Source organism: Centruroides vittatus, unplaced genomic scaffold, assembly GCF_030686945.1.
Source record: "Centruroides vittatus isolate TY-2023 unplaced genomic scaffold, ASM3068694v2 scaffold_2569, whole genome shotgun sequence".
NCBI classification, from domain to species: Eukaryota; Metazoa; Arthropoda; class Arachnida; order Scorpiones; family Buthidae; genus Centruroides; species Centruroides vittatus.
Genome location: NW_027122690.1, coordinates 925,820 through 945,663, shown reverse-complemented (window position 1 = coordinate 945,663; position 19,844 = coordinate 925,820). Strand labels below are relative to the sequence as shown.

Sequence of the window (19,844 nt, the reverse complement as noted above, 5' to 3'; positions counted from 1 at the left end):
TTTTTACCGCCTTCCACTCGAAAAATCGCAAAAACTATTCCCTTGCTGTGAGCAGAACCGTAGTCATAATAACATTCGATATAAAGACCTATTACTGTAAATAAGGCAGAAAAAGCCTAAAAAAATACGAGACGTGCTAAACATGCTATTTCTGTATTAATTTAAAATTACATTTTTCAATAAAAATAATAACTTTACTGGAACTTATAAAATACTAAATGTTTTAAGGTCGACGTAGAAGACTTGAAAAGAAGAATCTACAGAGACAGCGCTAATGGAGCAGCTCTTTTAATTGACGAAGAAGGACCTGTCACCATTGTAATTATTACGACGAGTAATTTTTGTATATATCACACGTAAAAATTGTATTTATATTATCTGTTCATACTTTTAGCAAGGAATTGTTAATTCGAAACTGAGAATTTCACCGCTTGAGTCGGGAAGAATGGTTAAAGATGGGAAAATACCACATCAGATTGTGGAAGTCATAAGTGACGGAAAGTATTTTGTCAAAGACGGAGGTATACATTTAAAACTCTTTATTATTATTATTATTAAGTAATAGTTCGAAGCTTACGTTTTGAAATTTAATAAAATTTTCGAATTTTTACAGTTATGCCTATGGATTTTAACGAAGAAATGGAAAAGGTTGCGAGAATGTCCAGAGACGATAAGTGCATAGTTGTGGAATATCTGGTAGTCACAGAAAGTACTTTTACGAAACGATTCGAAACTAAAACAGCTTTGACGGAATACATAACTACTATGTTTACTGGGGTAAGATGTTTTTAAATTTAATACAACTATTAGATTATAATTTATACTTTTTTTTTTATCTTTTTGCTATTCATAATTTAGGTACAGAACCTATTTGATACGTTCGAGATGGGAATTAAAGTTCGTTTGCTCGGAATTACATCATTTACGGTAATTTAGGAAAATGCACAATCTATCCAATTAGCCTTAATTAGATTTATTTAACTTTATTCATTATTACAGAAAGAATCGGAACCGCCATACATCGAACAAGGTGCAATTCCGGGACACGAAGAACATCTCAATCCTGATGTATTACTTGATCATATGGGAAAATATTATTGTAAAAATGCTATTGGTTTGGCTAAAGATGCTGACGTTATCATGCTCATTGTTGCGTAAGTATTACACTACCGGTTTATATATATATATAGGACGTCGACTAACATATAAGTCTGTGATTTAGCCGAAAATTGGGAGAGCTACAAGATGATGATACAGTTGATTTTAATACTGCGGGTAAATATTTTCCTACTCATTTCTATTTTATACCGTAGTTCTCTCTACCTAATTTTAAGACAATTTGTTTTGCAGGTATTGCATACCAAGGCACTGTTTGTAATAAATGTTATAAAGTCGGCCTCGCTCAAGACGATTCAGAGTACAACGAAAGAGTTGATACAGTAGCTCATGAATCAGCTCATTTGTAAGTGATTTAAAGCATTACATTAAATACTGAAATATGAATTGAGATGAAATAGTTAAAAACTTTTCAGACTCGGAAGTCCTCACGATGGGGAAGGACCCGGAGATGAACCTGCCGGAAATCCAGGAGCATTAGATTGTCCAGAAACTGACGGTTATATAATGGGAGATCGAAGTGATGCTGTTAAAAAATTTAAATTTTCCGAATGCTCGAAGAAATGCGTTAGACATGCATTATCGTAAGCATAATTTTAATTATCTATATTTAAATATTTTAGAAATTAAAACTTTAATGAGATAATTTCTTCTTAAAGATTACCCGGGGCTTCTTGTGTATATGAAGATTGCGAATTCTATTAATTGACAGAGAGCAACATCAACGAAATATTACTTTAAATGATAAATCCGTAAACTGAATTTCAAGTATAACAATATATAATTAATTTCTAATCTAAATGTAATTTAGAACGAATAAAATGATTAAAATGCAGTCAAATTTGTTGTCAAGCTCCTTATTTTTTCCATCAGAAAATTAAAATAATCGGCTTTAGTTCTAGTTAATAACAATAATATGAATTAATTTAATAAAACACGAGCTCTTAATATTAAAACATGTTCAATATATAAGCCGTGAAAGTTTATGAATTAAAAATGACATTAAATCACAATATATCATGTCACAATGAAGTCATTTAATCAGCACTTCGTAAGAAAACAATGGCCATAAGCACATTTATCGAATTAATTCTTATAACATCTATAATACAGGGTGATCATAACTGAAGTCGGTTTATTCAGAAAACTGTGTACCGATTGACATAGAAATTTGTATATACACTATTGAAAGGATGCGGGAAATGATTTTGCAAAGAAAAATTTTAGTTCCAAAATTGTCCGCTACGGAGTAAATGATCTTCAAGCGAAGCAACAGAAACACAGTGAAAAAGTATTATGGGGACATATCGGTACGTGATATATAGATTGCTTAGCGATGGAGGGAAGTCGTTCAATGTCTTCCCCATCGTTTAGGTGTGAGATTTAAAGACGAAGCACAATGCACGGTGTGCTCAACGGCTGACCCCGTGATGCTTCGTGCATGCAGTATAACAGTTGCGTGCCGTCATTGGAAGCGATGGAAGCGCCGATTCCACCTTCCAATGACCTTCTCTTGTATTTTATAAAATATAAATTTTCATATTTTAACGTACTTTGCATTAACTAGTTAAGTAACGCTACATCAGCGTGTAGTCGGAACGAACCTGCTCCACCTTTATTTTCTAGATTATGAGGAAAAAAAACAAAGAATCGTTCTCAACAATATATATGATTTCTATTGGATCATTTAAAGGTACAAATATAAGGTCAGAATAAGCCATTAATTAATTGCTATGCCAATGTCTCATGAAATTCTGTCTATCACTATAGGCCTTGGACTTACAGATTGACTCGTAGCGATCTTTATTGTAACTCTTTAAAAAAATACTGAGTCAGTTATTTTTTCACTCGACTCAATGTAACATAGGTAAGACCGATAGCTGTGTTTTTTCCCTATATCTATTTTGATTTTTGGAAGAGTTAATCCCTGTGATTTATGTATAGTCATCGAGTATGCTAAGGTAAGGGGAAACTGTCTACGAGATGGCAATATACTGCCATCGTTCGAAGTGCGTGTTATGGGGATTATTGGAAACAGATTATCATAGATGAAAGGTCCCTGATAGCTATCGAATTCCACTAAAATAAACAGAGGAAGAGCTGGAAGGCGAGCATTAGGAACATATATAATATAGCGTATAGTTCCTAGTGAACCATTGACGAGACCTCCTTGCACCCATAAGTTGACTCTCAAAATGATTCTGGCATTAACTGAGAGATTCAAAAACTTGGAGGGACCGATAGACCAAGAGCTTGAGTCATCTTTGGACGGAGGCAGGGCAATATCTGGGGTGTTTTCAGATGATATATAACAGGCATGGGCAAGTGCGGCTCTTTTCGAGTTACATGCGGCTCTTGCTGAAAGTGCTATCCTTTCCGGCCTTACCATACTATCCACCACGATAGTACAAAACTGCGGCTCCCATGTATTTTGCAAAACCTACACTTCGGCTCCCACTAAACTCTTGCTTGCCCACCCCTGCAATATAAGCAAAAGGGCATCCAGTTGACTGCAAGTAGTCTTCATTGCTTTGTTTAACTTTCTCGTTTGTTGTATATAGCTCTACTGCCGTTTGGAACTGATCAAGTTTATCTCTGCATAAATAGGCTCGATTTCTTGTCGTCAGAATGTTCAGATGTGTATCAGAGAAATCACCCCGAAGCTAGATGTTGTAAGACATCCGTGAAGGAACTATCTGCGCTATTTTGTCTATGAGAATTACTAAGTTCAATAAACTTCTCAAAAGAATCAAATGCGAATCTACTTTGTTGGGACATTACATCGTAAAAAACACTCGAATAGAGAGGAGTATCTTTAACAGGAGGAAGCTGACGAAAATCACCAAACAAATAGATAAAGAATCCACCAAATGGCTCATCTTTCTCCGAGTTTATCTCTCTCAATCTTCTCTCGATCATGTAAAGCATTCTTGCACCAATCATTAACATTTTATCGATGATGATGAATTTGAGCGACTTCATTTCAATTTGGAATCTCTGCGCAGCTTCTCTATTTAGAGATCGAAATTTCGTACTAACGATCGGAAGACGAAGGAGAGAATGGATCGTAAATCCATCAATATTGATCGCTGCTGCTCTACGTTTTAAAAAGAAGACTTGTTTAAACTTATTATTCAATAAAGATTCTTTATATTTCTTGTGTGTCCAGTTAGCGACAACATTTACTTTTCAAAATTACCGTTTTAATGCTTGTCATATCTTCCGACCACCAGATGGCACTTCTACACGTGCGTGTAGGTAGCGACGAACACTTGACTTCATGCATTCCTTGTCAAGAAAATAACTCTAGAATGAGTTGTCCGATCTTGATGAAATTTTCCATGACGACTCATCATCACTCAAAGATGAACTGATTAAAATTTCAACTCTCAAAAATGATCCATACTGAAGAAAAACACCTATATCCAGTTCTACAAAAACGGATCATTTTTGAAAGTTGAAATTTTAATCAGTTCATCCTTGAGTGATGATGAGTCGTCCAAGAGAATTTCATCAAGATCGGACAACTCATTCCAGAGTTATTCTGCGGACAAGGAATGCATGAACTCAAGTATTAGTCGTCACTACGTTCCGACAATTAAAATTAATATTTTATTATAACTGCATTATGTATCTTTTACAAATTTCTATACTACATGTGAAAAAAACGATAAGATTGCTATTGTATATTCGAATAATTCAGTGGAAACCAGGAATGTCGAAAAACCAGGTCAGTTTCCAATCAGCCAGATTATATAGGCATTGGCACATGCAATTTACAGAGCACCAATCTCACCCGGTTTAGCTGGTAGAAGCAACACATGCATAAAGCATCCAACTTTATATCCCAGACCGGTTGTGGGCTGTTAGCCGCCTGCCTGCTAGATATTCGGCCGCCCTCGCCCGATTATGTGAATCGTGAGTAGACTAGATCAACGGCGGGCAACCCCCGGCCCGCGGGCCAGCTACGGCTCGCGAAAAGTTTTTTATCCTGCCCACGAGATCTTTAATAGTTTATTAAATTGGAAAAATAACTAATTAATAGTTATTTTTCCAATTCTTTGTAATTTTCGAAAACGATAAGAGAAATAAATGTAGTAATTAACTTTTTATTTATTTATTTCATATTTGCAGACTAAAAAAATTACAAGTCACAAGAAGGCGTCAGTTAACTACTACGGCCCGCGGAAAAAACATAAAATTTATTCTGGCCTGTGTTATAAAAAAGGTTGCCCACCCTAGACTAGATTTATAACTTAACCCAACCGATAGGAGTTTACTGGCATGTTTTTATGATAGTTCTGTATAGTTGACAGGTGTTTTAAAAAAATCATTAAAATATTTGATATATTTATTTCGCGTTTATTCTGCTCTCCCATCTTATATTACTTACGGATTTCAGTGTTAAACCGGTGATATTACGATTTAGTATGTCCCATCTGTAAGTGGATGCAGAAAAAACGTGTACAATTCTAGTACAGTGTTAAAAAATTAACTGTTACTTTGGCAGCATCATTTACAACCAAATTTAATGAATGAGACGTACAATGGTACAAAAAAAGCTCTAGAATTTATTTTCCTTAAATTTACGATTTATGTATCCGTTGTCATAAAAATTTGTCTTTCCACTGTTTTCCCAAGACTACAAATATTCAGGTACAAAGTAATTGGTTTCGACTTATTTCTACTTAAGTAGTTAAATAATTAAGCAATTAGGGAATTAGAAACATAAATAAAACTATAATGAAAGAGCCAAAATTTTACTTAAACAGAAGCTTAACCGAACCAATCTCTTGCCGAGTACAGTGGGGTCTGATCTCTTCGTAATATTAGATGTAATAAAGACAGAAATTTTTTCAGTTCAATGAGAGTGACCGAAAAGTTGTAAATTTTGGAAATTTCCGTGAACACTCGGTCCTAAAACGAATTAGTTAGGAAACGAACGACGGACAATCTGTTAAGTTTAACATATTTAGATTTTTACAGCTACGGTGAGAAACGTTTAAAATTTACAACAGCCTGTCGCGTCCTCTGAGATATACTAGTGATGCGACAAAAGCGGCATTTGACATTGGCCGGTATCGGCACCCTCGGGATTTGGCACGCACAAACTTACTGGACCATCTCTGATTCCATTCATTAGCCACTCGTAAGGAGCTATTTCACTAAGTGGATTGTTTTAAGATTTAAAAAGTAAACAATATTTTGTTATTTCTATGTACGTTTCTTCACAAAGTTATATTTAATTATAAGTTTCTTTAAAAGTATATTCATACATTTAAAGAATTTTTTGTACTAGGCATGTATATTCGTCACACATTTTGTTTTACCAAGTAAGTTTTTTTTATAATTTTAATTTTAGCCCTTATATCGTGGCTAGTGATTCAAAAATTTATTTTAAAAAAGTTTTGGCTCAAGACCGTATAATGAAAAAGAAAACATTATTAAAAGAGCAAGACCAATGCCTAAATTAAATATAAATATAAATACGTCGACAAAAAATTTCGACATTTTGACGATAAAATTTATGACGAATGACGATTCTTTCGTAAAATTGAAGCAATTTGGAAATCAAAGAGGAATAGAATTTAACATTGGTAGACAATATAAAATAAATATTGAAAATTATAACGAGATAATTACGATTAATAGATATATCTAAATTAATAGATGTTATATGTTTTTTCTCAAAGCAAGTTATATGTTTTTTCTTTTTTATCTGTTTTTCTCTTTTATTGAATCTAATAACAGAGGTAATTATATTGAACTTTCTTATTTATTAAGTACGTCAGATAATATATTAAAAATTCATTTAAAGAAGTATACGGTTTTTACTGGCTTATCGAACAAACGAATACGAACGGGCCCTGACGCGCAATTAATTGATTGCTTCTGTAAGTTGGCTTCTTAGAGAAACACAGCTTTCCTATCATCAAATGTCACGGCACGCCACTGCAGTATAATATCTTTTAAGACTGCCAATGTTGCAGCATTATCACGATAAAACATTCTTTAAATGACCCCATAGCCATTTAAAGAAACAAGCATGCTTCGGAAAAGTGATAGCCTTCGTAGCTGCAGGTGATAAGAACGACATTTACTAGCTGTGAGCATTTTTGTACCCAGTCTTGGCTGAATTCCACGTGGCTATGCATGTTAGATTTGTTTGCTTGCAGCGCCATTATCTTATTCTATTCTTATTCCATTTAGTACCTATTCGTAACGTGCATTTAGTATTTCGTAATCTTTATTACTTACATCCCGTTTTATAAATCATCCTTAAAGCATTTGTTTCTTAAATAAAGGAAAAGAACAACTAGATAAAAAGGAATTAAACATATCCAATATTTCTAGTAATATTTCTGTAGAAAGGCATTTTATCGTTTGATTCCTTATGTTATCAAGTCCTGGAGCCTTAGATGATTTAAATTTCTGATTACAGTTTCTAATTCACTTAAAGTGATAGGATCATCCAAAAGACAAACATTATTACAAAGCTTAAATCAATATAAATTACTGTATTAGGTCCAGCGAAATACTCTCTCAAATAATTCTCCTCCTCCTCTCAGGTTCATATGGAGGTTCTAGCCTTGCTCTCAAATAATTCAACCAATCCGACGAGGTGGTAGCATTTTCACAGGATTTATTAGTTCGAAATTTATTAACCGATACTCAAAAATCTTTATTATTTTTAGTCTTTAATAGTTGTGGTTTATTTTGGCCAAGAGTAACTTTTTCTTCGCCTTACTTAGCGACTTATAGTTTTTATTTCATTTACAGTATTTGTCCAATAGATTTCTAGTTTTATTTCTACGAAACTTTCGTAATACTCAGTTCTTTGTTTTCTTTAAACGTAGATACTGAGAATCAAACCATTGTTTCTCAAATGATAATAAAAAAATATTTTTCTTAACCATTCCCCATCGTAAAGCCGAAGTTAACAATGTCGTCAATAGTTCATCATAGTAACTCTGAGCATCCAACAGAGTGTTCCTTTTAACCGAAATATATACCGAACTGATCAGAAATAAATAATTATTCAAGCTTTCTTGCTTCCATATGAAGCGAATTTTTGAAAGATTCTGAGTCAATACACTATCCGTCGTAATTCCAAACGATATTGAAATCAGAAAATCATCAAAATTAAAAGTATTAAAAAAAATCTAATAATCTATCTAATAAATTCACAAAAGTGTAAAATAAATTCATTAATTGTAAAAATCCTTTTTCTCTTTGGTTTAATATTAAATTATTAAATCTTTGGAAATTTAAAACATTAGTATTAAACACGGCGTAAAAATTATCCAATTCCTCGCCTATTCTATCATTAATGTCTCCTAAAATAACTATATCATCCCGAGAAAAATTCCTCAACAAATCTTCCATTTTAACTAGCAATACGTCATAATTTAGCGAATTGTTCGTATAAAAATAAATCTTTATTCAACAAAGTTGGCTTATAGGAATTAGTTAACCAAGTCTCAGTGAAAGCAACTATCTTGTAAGTTATAATTTTGCAATTAGAATATAAACTATCGGTCATTCGCTGTCATGTTCAACGTACAGTACATTGACAATTCCAAGTCAGTATTCTCATTAGTAAAGTTTTATCTCTCTCTTTAGCAATTGTACCAATTAACTCTTTCGGCTGGATTTGTTTAAAAACTATTAATCTTCTGTAGTTCATTCGTTTCTAAAGTGAATTTGTCACCATTGCCCGTCAAGCAATCAGCTTTCAGAAATGCTTTTTTATTTAAAGATTTAGGTTCCGCAAAAGAAGTACAACTTTTAATGTCTAAATCTTGATTTATACCACAAATCATCAAAAATTCTAATGCGCGGGAAGGAAGGCAACTCCTGAAATTTTTAAAAATAATTCTTTTATCAGCTTGAGTATAGAGCTCGAACAATACAAGACGAGTTCCCGATATTTGATAACTTTCAATAAAATGAAAGAGACTCTCCGTTCTGTCCTTTAAACCACTCAATAAAACCATTAGCATTATTAACTGATTGTGAAGTCTCAAAAATCGGGTCAAAAATTGCGGTTAATTATAAAGTTCCGAAGTCGGGAAATCTCGGGGGTTAAACCGGAACAAGAAATTGTATCGGTGATATAGACCAGACAAAAAGGAAATAACACGCGTTTGAAGACAGACGCGACGGTGACAAACGACGAAGGGGGATGTCAATCGAAAGAGAAGGAGCTTTGTCCAGGTGCTCGCGGTCAAGTGTCGGAATTGAGCAACAAAAGGGGGGGGTAAATGGCCACAGGAACATATGGCAGATTGTTTGAAGTCAAAAACGTCAGAGTAAAGGGCCATAACGGCGTAAAATACGAGCGCGGACTTCAAAGGCTCCGTCAACGCCTCTCGGACATTTCCCGAACCAGATCGGACTTGGTTTTCGCCTAGAAACAAAAGAATGACCAATCGGGGTAAGGGAGAGGGAAACTAGGACCAATCAAAAGGGTGAGATTCGAAGGAAAATCTTATAAAACTGTATTATTGTGTATTATTAATGTGTATTATTACCCCCGAACCTCGAGGTCAAAGAGCCGGTTCTTCTCCAGACAAGCGTTTCCACCAGTGGCTCAAGATCTCTGTCCATCTGCAGCATCACCCGTCATTGTCACCTCCTGTGTAACGGACAATCCTTTACCAAGAACCCGGGACACGCAACTTCGGACACCAGCCTTCACCCGTCCACCGACATCGGGAGCTCCCCAGCGGGAAAAAGATCTAGATCGAATTTTCTGTGTCATTATTATGTAAGTTAAACTAGTTGTTAAAACATAGAATTTTTTGAGAAATTGAGAAGAAATAACCTTCTATGCAAATAATCTGTTACGGCTAACGGGAATCTTAGCCAAGTACAAGTTCAGGGTTGTCGATACTCGAGAGTCCGTACCCCAAGGTTCGAATCTATTCTGGGGTATATGTTCGTTCTTGCTCTACACTCATCAACATCCTAACAACAAGGGACCAAGTAACCAACTGTCTGAACCTACCGGTTCCTCTCGTACCCCGCAGGATTACTATCGCAACGACTTCCGTTACCGCGGCTAGGGGTCTTCTGCCTTAGGGGTGTTTAGTCATAATCCCACGAACAATAACTTCGCACCACTAGCCACTCGAACAGGCACATGTACCAAGTGTCCGTTACATAATCGTCCAATCGACACGATTTCAATGTTGGTTCGCTTGGAGATCGAGGACATTTACAAACATAAATGGAAGCTTTATTGCGAGGAGAAAATGATATACGAGACATTAGACCTGGATTAAGTTCGACTTCTCCAATATTAAGTAAAAAAAACAAAAATAAGAAAAGAAAATATGACGGTAGAAAAAGACATCTTCAATAAAGTCAATTACCGAGAAACAGTTGAATTGTGGATCGTAGCAGTAAGGGCTGTTTCACACTATAACCGACTGGTCCGACCGGTTCGACCCGACCGATCCTATAATCGGACCGATTAGTAGTAAAGCATTTCACACTGAGTACGATTATATGTCTGTGGCCGACTCGTAAGGACCAATCGGAACACGTGTTACAGATCAAAACACTAGCGAATCATGGTAAGTTTTTCAATTTAGACAGAAAACATGGCCGTCATAGAAAGCGATCGTGCGTTTCAAAGTGTTTTAAAGCATATTTCATTTGTTTCCAGAAATTGTAGTCCTGAATATGCTAATATTTGTCGTCAGGCCATATCTTTGGCTACAATATCTATCGGAATGTTTTATAAACAACACACAGGTTATAGACAGTTAACGAACCTCTTTGATAAACGTTTCGATAGTAAATTTTTAAAATTTGGGAGAAAAAAGTATATTACACTTTTAATCAACTTAAATAAATGTATCACTAATAACTATGTCGAAGGTGTCAAACACTTCGTGTCTGAAATAAAAAGAACTGCAACAGTTTTACTTATCTATAAGAAATTCAGCATGAAAAGAAAGCATTGGGTTCGCCCTATTTTATTGGAGCGAGAGGAAAAGGGCGAATATAGAAGCCTTGTGCAGCAAATGCGGATATGTGATAAATCGGGATATTATATGTATTTCAGGATGAGCCCAGAAAGGTAAGTTTTGACACTTTTGCATTCCATGTTTTATTTATTATTTATTTCAATCTTATTTTAATCTAATAAATCGTTAGTGTATGATCTGAGATACGAGTTTATATACAAACTACTCAAATGTAGATTGAATAATTCTGCTAACTCAGAATATTTTGCTAAATGATTTAGTTAGTTCTATAATATAGCATTTTTATAATGTTAGTTCATTTGCATAAACTATTGAATTTTGTTTTTCTAATGTTAAAATTTGTTTTTTCTGCATTGCACTCCTAAAATAATTTATATTCCAAAACAATCCACTTCAAAATTGAGAAACACTATTATAATGTTAATTATTATTGCTATACCATCCTGATTCAATTTATTATATATTTGTCAACTTGGACATTAATCATTAACAGGACAATTATACTGGTGTTAAGCTTTTACACAAAAATGAAGAAATTTTTCAGAGAAAACAGACTTTCTTTATTAATCTACCTTTACTTTAATAATTCAGCAGCCAATATTCTGGTGAGTGAGAAAATGCAGAGTAAGAGATTGTCAAAGGAAATAGAAAGAATCAAGAGAAGTATCTGAGAACTTGTAAAAAAGAACAAATAAGATTACCAACATTAAGCTTACCTGTGAGTATAAGTACAGATAGCTTAATAAAGAAAGTCTGTGTTCTCTGGAAAACTTCCTCATTTTTGTGTAAATGCTTAACACCAGTATAATTGTCGTATTAATGATTAATGTCCAAGTTGACAAATATATAATAAACTATTATAATGTATTTAATTAAAACACATTTCATGCAAGCCAGATAAAGTTTCCATTACTAATGAAAAAACTATAGAAATTCTTATTCTCTTTCAGATGAATATTTAAAAATTTTCACAAAAAAATTAAATTTCTGTAATGTCAAAATTACATAACAGATGAAAATTGAACTTATGAATGACTTTCAATAATATTTATTTGTATTTTTAGATTTGATGAATTGTTGAGTAAAATTGGCCCACTAATTACTCGTAAAAACACAACCTATAGGAAAAGCATATCACCTGCTGAACAACTCGCACTGACATTAAGGTTTGTATCATTTAGGAGGCTTTACAATCAAGTTTCAATATCTATATAATTCCAAAACAAAGTATTTGTATATGTTATATTTATTTTAGCAAAATAAATTGTAATATATTTCTATAATTCTTATTTAACATGCTTAAAAAATAAAAGTCAGGTGGATTAGATCTTATAAATAATACTGGTTAGTGCAATTTTTCTATATTACATTGCAAATAATTACAATTGCACTAACCAGTTAATCTGAAAAATCTTAATCTTTAAGAATCTAGATAATGTTGCCTGTAAGGAAAATAGTATCTTGGATTTTCCTTATGGACATTATCATCATAAATTCTTCAGGTTGACTGAACTGCATATTAATTTTAAATAGTAGTTTACTTTTTGTAACTTTTTATTAATTCAATTTTTTCTCGGTTAACAAAACAGATTTCTTGCACATGGAGGAGAGCAACAAATATGTGCATTAAATTATCGCATTGGTGTTTCAACAACACATAACATAGTGAAACGAGTATGCGATGCAATATGGACTGTGCTTTCTGGTGAATATTTGAAGGTAAACATTAAACTTTTTATGAATTTTTAAAGAATATATCATTTCAAATTTAACAATGTTATTATTTCAGATTCCTGATAAAAAAACTTTTATTGACATCAGCAAAAAGTTTAATGTCTATTGCAACTTCCCCCAATGCTTAGGAGCAATAGACGGTAAACATGTTGTTATTCAGCAACCAAAACATTCTGGAACTGTTTATCACAATTACAAGGGTACAAATAGTATCATTTTAATGGCTGCTTGTGATGCTGAATACAGATTTACAATTGTTGACATAGGTGCACCCGGAATCTGCAGTGATGGAGGAGTGTTCAGTAATTCTGTATTTGGCAAATTAATTGAACAAAAAAAATTGGATCTTCCTGCTGATGAGAAATTGGCAGGGACAGATATTAAGGTTCCGTATTGTTTTGTGGGGGATGAGGCCTTTCCTCTCCTTCCAAATTTATTACGCCCTTACCCTGGTAAGAATCTACCACTTGGACGGGCAGTCTTTAATTATCGTTTGTCTCGTGCAAGACGCATTATCGAAAATACATTTGGGATATTAGCAGCCAGGTGGCGCATATTTAAAAATATTATAAATGCTAATCCTGAAAATGTTGTAAAATTTGTACAGGCAACAGTATGCCTACATAATTATCTTAGGACATGTGACATAAGATGTCTGTCCCAGGAAGGAGCTTATTGCCCGAGCAATTATGTGGATTCCGAAGGATTTAATGGTGTAATAAATCCAGGTCAGTGGCGTAAGGAAACCGAAACAAATGAAGCAATGACAGACACTACTACATGCTATTTTAAAAATAGCGGTAGTGACGCTAAAAAAGTTCGTGAATTATATCAAGACTTTTTTATGAGTGAACCAGGTCAACTTCCTTGGCAGACTGAAGTTGTAACAAGAGGATCAACTCCAGAATTGTGTAAATAAATTATTCAAGTAAAAAACTGTAAAAATATAAAATTTTATTTACATATAAAAATAAACTTTTTTATTCCGATTCCTCTGCTTCTGCAAAGGCTTCTTCAATTTTTTTCCGTAAATTATTCTTTTTTTTTTTTTACATTTTATTTCGCGGAAACGTTCTGATAGTGACATGAAGTAATGGTAATTACTATCATGTTTAGTTTCCACTATGGGAGTATTTGTAGTTTTAAGAAGGTCAAACAATTCTTTCTCCCAATCATTTTTTCTCTTCTTTTTGTTACATCCAGCTGAAATTACAAATTATCATTTATAGAAAAAGAAAACTTACAATGTAAAAAATGATAAGATTAAATTATATTTACTTACTTGAGCCACTTGAACTTGAGGTTGAACTGCAAGCCTTTAAGCAGTCATTTATGTCATTGTTTTCTACGGTTAATATGGTTTCTGGGCAGGGCATTTCGAATGTGTTTAACTGTACATTTTCAAATTCTTTATTTGAGTCTTCTATAAAATTTAAAGTAAAATATACATTTAAAAATTTTAAGATAAATGCTGTGAACATGTATTATGCAAATAGTTAAAATATATCAATTTATGTTTTAAATGCTATAGAAGTCATACTGAGTAATGCTATCTAATCAAATAAACTCTATAAATTTTTGTTATATTAATTTTTCCTCCCAAATAAATAATATAAAAAAAAAAACAGTGAACAAGTTATTCTCTGCATAAATGGACAGGATATGAAGAATGTTATTTCATATATAAATGTTTCAATGTATGTACATTTATCTATTCTATTAATAAATGTGCTTTACTGTTTTAATTAGCAGATACACAGAAAAAAATTTAATATAAGTTAATATATAATTGATAAATTCTAGTTTTATAAAAATAATAAAAAAAATCTGATATCTTTCTTATAAGCAGTAATTAAGCTTAGAGTCAAAGTTAATTTTACATCATTTGTCTATGTATACATTTATTTCATAAAACTAATTTTTACCATACTCTGTATGATATCATCTATTGTGGGATTATTAAATTTTTAATTACTAAAACTATAGAATCAAACATTAATTTCTTAATATTGTCAAATAAGAGGATATATTTAAAACAAACCTGAATTATTTCCTTTGTTTGCTTCTCCCAGATTTATGTAATTTTGGAAAGAGTCCTTTTCCTCGACAAAATTACTTATTGTGCTTAATAAATAAAATATTTGATAAAGTATTTTTTATTATAAAAATTCAATAGATAGATAATTATTGTATAAATAATCAGATAACTTACTTTATTTGTTCAACGCCTGGTCGCAGAAACGACAGCATATTAAAATATGTCCATTGCTGTCTCTTGCGACCTCCAGAACCACTAGGAAGATACTCCTCTTTACATTTTCGTCTATATTGGTCGCGAATATTTTGCCACCTTTTCTTCACTAATGATTCTGAAAAATATTTTACATTTACAATCTGAAATATGTGTTGACCATTTATAATGTGATAACCTATTAGATATTGTCAATCACTTACCTTCAACGTTTAGTATCTTGGAAATCTCCGTCCAAGAATTATTTTTTTTAATATTATCTTTATAATCGGCTCGCCGAATATCGTAAAGCCACGGATATTTTCTGACTTCATTTATTAAAACTTCGGAGAAATCCGTACTTTCCGCCATTTTCTAACTTCGACGTAGATTGGATAAATCTAAACTCTGATTGGATATAGCTTCGAAGCTCTCATTGGCTGTAGCTCACCGACTGCTCCGATCCGACTACAAATATTTAACTTTTTAAATCTGTCCGACTGGAACGACCAGTCGGTGGGACGACTGCTGTTGCCATAGCAACACGACTTGGAGTCGAACCGGTCGGACCAGTCGGTCATAGTGTGAAACAGCTCTAAGTCGTAAAACACGCCAACAGCCAGCACAGTTGATATTATTGTGGGTCCACCGGGAGGTCGGACGGCGTCGGACCTCCTTTTCTCGGTCAACAGGTCGGTAAAACCTGCCCCACTGTCAAGGATGGCTGTCCAGTCTGGAACTAATTGGTTGGCAGGTCGAGTGGAGGAGGAGAGTGGGCTCGTTGATAAGACAGAGGCGAGATTCGAATAAATGACACCAGTTACAATAACAAACAGAATTTATTACGAGACAATAAAGAATACAGTTACACCGGATAACATTGACAAAGACATTATGTACTAACATAGGAAAGTTCGAACCCGAGAGAGAGTTTACAAGTAAGTGGTCGTCATACCTCAACAAGTATCGTCAGATGACTGAGTCAATACAAAATCCAATCGTAGTAGCGTAGCGGCTTCGAGCGTAGAATTTCGGCGTAGAGGCATCGAGTCCGACTAGAGGCGGGAGCTACGAACGACGACGACCCCTCTGTTCTTGCTCCCCTCCTTTTGATTTCGTCCCCTCGTTAATTTTCTCGCCAATAAGCGAATTTTGTCTTTAGTTCCGAGAGTGACTCAGTTTCGAGTTTCGAGGGGAGGGGAAGTACAGTCATTTCCCTATGACAGGTCGGCTTTAAGTTTGGAATTTGGTTATTGATGTCAAGATAAAGACTAATTTAAATTTTTATTTTGCCGGTAGATTCGAATTCTCACATTATATCCTTGTTGAATCATCTGTGAAAGTTTAAATATTATCAAGACAGCAACTACATTGGCCCACAGAAACTAACTCAATTTTCTGACCATTTCATATTCGTGAGATTTATCAATATTAAAAATTTTAAAAGCTATCTGCACATTTTCCATCTATAATAACAATAAGTAATAAAATATTCACAAAATGAACATCATTTCAGTTATTTCGCTAGCATTAATAATTCTGAATGGCTCCATTAAATAAGAGCAGATGGAAAGACTTTCATTAATTATTTCGAAATTAACTACTCGCAGTGTGATAACAATCCTTTTAAATTTTTAAATTGTACATTTCCTCGCAACAAATTCTAAAGTAGTATCTTTAAAAGCATTAATCGCACATTAAAAAGTAAGAATACTTTTAAAATATTGTTTATATAATCATTAAAAATAATTACTGTTTATATCGACTGCAAATATATCTATATAAAAATATATTTTATAAAATTAACGAGGTCGTAACTTCATATACTGTATGTGAAAATTATTATAACTTAGAAAAGGCTAAATGTTTTTCGGATTTTATTGTCTACAAAGACTGTATAATTTATTACCTACAAAGACGGCATCACGTATAAAAAGCCCTGAAGTGTTGTTGCGATCAATCATGTTTCGTTACGTGATAGTTGTTCTCTTTTCTTCGCCCGTTTTGGCCATTCCTTCTGGTAAGTGTTTGCTTCCTAACTTAATTAATTTATGGACTAAATTATATAGGAAATATACCTTATAAAACTAATTCAATGTTCTATTTTCTGACGCGTGTCAGGTCGAACGGAGGTAATTTATCCATCTCTGGAAACATTAAGATCTGGAGAGAAAATATTGACACTGCGTACCTTTGGCAACGATATACAATTGAAACTGGAACCGGCTGGCGATGTCATAGCCGATGATTTCACTGTTATGGACGGAGACGGAAAAATTCATAAAACTGTGCGTATTTCTTGCTTACTTTTTCTGGGTGAATATTTTGTAAATTAAAATACATTTTTGTATACTTTAATCACAATGTAAACATTGGTGTATTTTGTTCTCTATGAAGGATGTGAAAAACTTGAAAAGCAAGCTGTTTAGAAATAAAGAAAAGGATGCAGCGCTGTACATCAATGAGGAAGGTCCTTTGGAAATTGTACGTGCTTAAATATAAATCTATTGTTGAAAGAAAACGAATTTTGAAAGATTTGTTGAATTTAAATATTTTAAAACAATTAATAGTTAGTAAAATTAATAAAATATAGATTACTTGGAGATTTACTTCTAATGTTTAAAAAAGTATATTCTTTCTTTAATGAGAATTTAAATCTATGTTAAATATCTCTCAGAAATATTAATAGTATTTTCATTAATTTTAAATGATTAACAAAATGAATATTCTTTTATATAATGTTGCAGATCATAGAAAAATCTGCATTATTCTGTTCGTGATATTTACTTTGATGGCTTGAATAAATAAATCGTTTAATAATTTAAGAAAATATAAAGTTAAGAATGAAGTCAAAATACAAAAAATAGATGTAATTAATTCAATGAATTTAAGATTGTTTATTGATTTTTGTTAATAAATTATTTCTTAATTTACGTGTAAATTTATTTCTCTAAATTTCCTTTTTTTTAATGAAAACATTAGACAATATTTTCTAAAAGGAGTGAATATTTTTGTTAAATTTCATGCAATTTTTCAGAAAGGAATGTTAACTTCCAAATTGAGAATCGAGCCTTATGAATCGCAAGATACCGTCAGAGATGGAATCAATGCGCATCGCATTACGGAAACTTTAGTAGAAACAAAGCGTTTTAATGATGCAGGTATGTAAATAACAATATAAATATACCTTACATCTTCTTATACAGGCTATATTATTTCAGGTAAAACATCTGAATTTGTTTATTTTCAGTATTCGGTTCGAATTTGACTTTATTTTCGGATTATGAGGCGAGGGAATTTAATGAGGATCAATGCGTGGAAATAGAATATTTATTTGTTACGGGAAGTACAGTTACGAATTACTATCAAAATTTAGTAAAACTCCAAACCTATCTAGCTTCTATGTTTGTTGAAGTAAGCTACAAAATAACTCCAAGTTCTACAAAATATAAATAATTAATAACGACTTGTTTTTAATATTTTATTTAATATATTCAAGGTCCAAAATTTAATGGATACACTGAACCTGAATATGAAAGTACGGGTAATTGGAATTATAACATACACGGTAAGTATTATTGAATACAATACAAGCTAGAAGTATTTCTTTCTATTACCTCAAATACATTTCTCGTGTTTAGTACGCGGTATGAATTCGATTTAATTTTCTAAGAACATTTAAAGCCGATTTATACTTTTAAGAACCAGAAAGAAACAATTATGCATGTTTTATTATCTGTAATTTTCGCAAATTATTACACTGGAACACCAGAATAGAAAAATGCGCTAATATTAACTTATTCATCTATCATACATTTACATATATGAATTCATTTGATTTTGGGTTTCCTGTAGGATGAAAATGAACCCGCTTTTGTCAAAGAGAGTTTATTTCCAAAAGAAGATATCTTTGAACAAAATGTGATTGTAAACAATTTAAAAAATTATTATTGCGAACGTCAAGACGATGAACTTGTAAAACGAGCCGATATAATTATGTTTAGTACGAGGTATGTATTCTATTTAACTTTTTGATAATATTTAAACCCACTTCATAAATTTTGAAAACAAATAAGAAGAATTTTGCTAGTTCTTTTTTCTCTAATTTTTAGAAATAATTACACTCAAACACAAGAAAAGAAAAATGCGCTAATATTAATTTACTCTTTGCAAAGTGTGTCACTAGAGTTCGTAACGTGCACAATCCGCCGTTCGTTTATGAAAAAGATTATGTTTTTGGTGACGCTCTTGTCGCGTTTTTCCGACGTATCAATATCCGTTCATATTGTATTCATCCGTTTCATATTGTATTCTTCTCCACAGTCTGGAAGTTGATTCCTTGAGACGACACTTCCCATCCTGGCATTCTTCCCAAAAGACTGAGTTCCGCGTGTTTCCACTTCTTTGCAGATAGACACTATCAGCTGTATCGAGAACCTATATTTCTAACCATATTTATTGACACCAACGATTTACAGAAAACTATTTACAACGGCATACAGAGATATTGTATAACTAATCACTGGGTAGAGTTCCTTTATTATCTCGGCCATCATATTTTTGCTTCTTACGATTACCGTTTTTTTTTTTTTTTTTTGTTGGATGTTCGGATTAACGATAAGGTCAGGAACCAACCACTTTACGGGGTGGCTTGTTGTTTGTGTTGCGCAGAAGCTAATGGCGAAGATGCCGAAGTCCAATTCACTCTTACTTATAAACGGTTATAGTGTTGTTTATATGTTCGTCTGCCCTAACCTAAGAAATTA

At 32.9% G+C, this 19,844-nt stretch overlaps 1 protein-coding gene and 2 long non-coding RNA genes across 3 annotated transcripts in view; 1 reads left to right on the top strand and 2 right to left on the bottom strand.

Moving 5' to 3' along the window:
• LOC136987669 (uncharacterized) overlaps positions 1-19,844 on the top strand; it is a 34,245-nt gene that overhangs the window by 400 nt on the left and 14,001 nt on the right. The window contains exons 3-23 of the mRNA XM_067285421.1: positions 229-318; positions 395-521; positions 614-777; positions 859-927; positions 1,000-1,154; positions 1,223-1,275; positions 1,351-1,462; positions 1,533-1,700; positions 1,776-1,807; positions 9,706-9,886; positions 11,192-11,206; positions 12,179-12,280; positions 12,704-12,833; positions 12,904-13,759; positions 16,958-17,098; positions 17,200-17,366; positions 17,476-17,562; positions 18,116-18,239; positions 18,329-18,492; positions 18,578-18,646; positions 18,934-19,088. Coding sequence (XP_067141522.1) covers positions 229-318; positions 395-521; positions 614-777; positions 859-927; positions 1,000-1,154; positions 1,223-1,275; positions 1,351-1,462; positions 1,533-1,700; positions 1,776-1,807; positions 9,706-9,886; positions 11,192-11,206; positions 12,179-12,280; positions 12,704-12,833; positions 12,904-13,759; positions 16,958-17,098; positions 17,200-17,366; positions 17,476-17,562; positions 18,116-18,239; positions 18,329-18,492; positions 18,578-18,646; positions 18,934-19,088 — 3,161 coding nt within the window. The remainder of the gene's footprint in view (positions 1-228; positions 319-394; positions 522-613; positions 778-858; positions 928-999; positions 1,155-1,222; positions 1,276-1,350; positions 1,463-1,532; positions 1,701-1,775; positions 1,808-9,705; positions 9,887-11,191; positions 11,207-12,178; positions 12,281-12,703; positions 12,834-12,903; positions 13,760-16,957; positions 17,099-17,199; positions 17,367-17,475; positions 17,563-18,115; positions 18,240-18,328; positions 18,493-18,577; positions 18,647-18,933; positions 19,089-19,844) is intronic.
• LOC136987734 (uncharacterized) lies at positions 13,783-14,204 on the bottom strand. The gene is made up of 2 exons (XR_010882661.1): positions 14,131-14,204; positions 13,783-14,051 (listed from the first exon to the last, which is right to left on the bottom strand). It is a non-coding gene; the product is annotated as an uncharacterized lncRNA (long non-coding RNA).
• Positions 14,199-15,107, bottom strand: LOC136987730 (uncharacterized). Its single transcript, XR_010882657.1, has 3 exons — positions 15,061-15,107; positions 14,890-14,972; positions 14,199-14,271 (listed from the first exon to the last, which is right to left on the bottom strand). It is a non-coding gene; the product is annotated as an uncharacterized lncRNA (long non-coding RNA).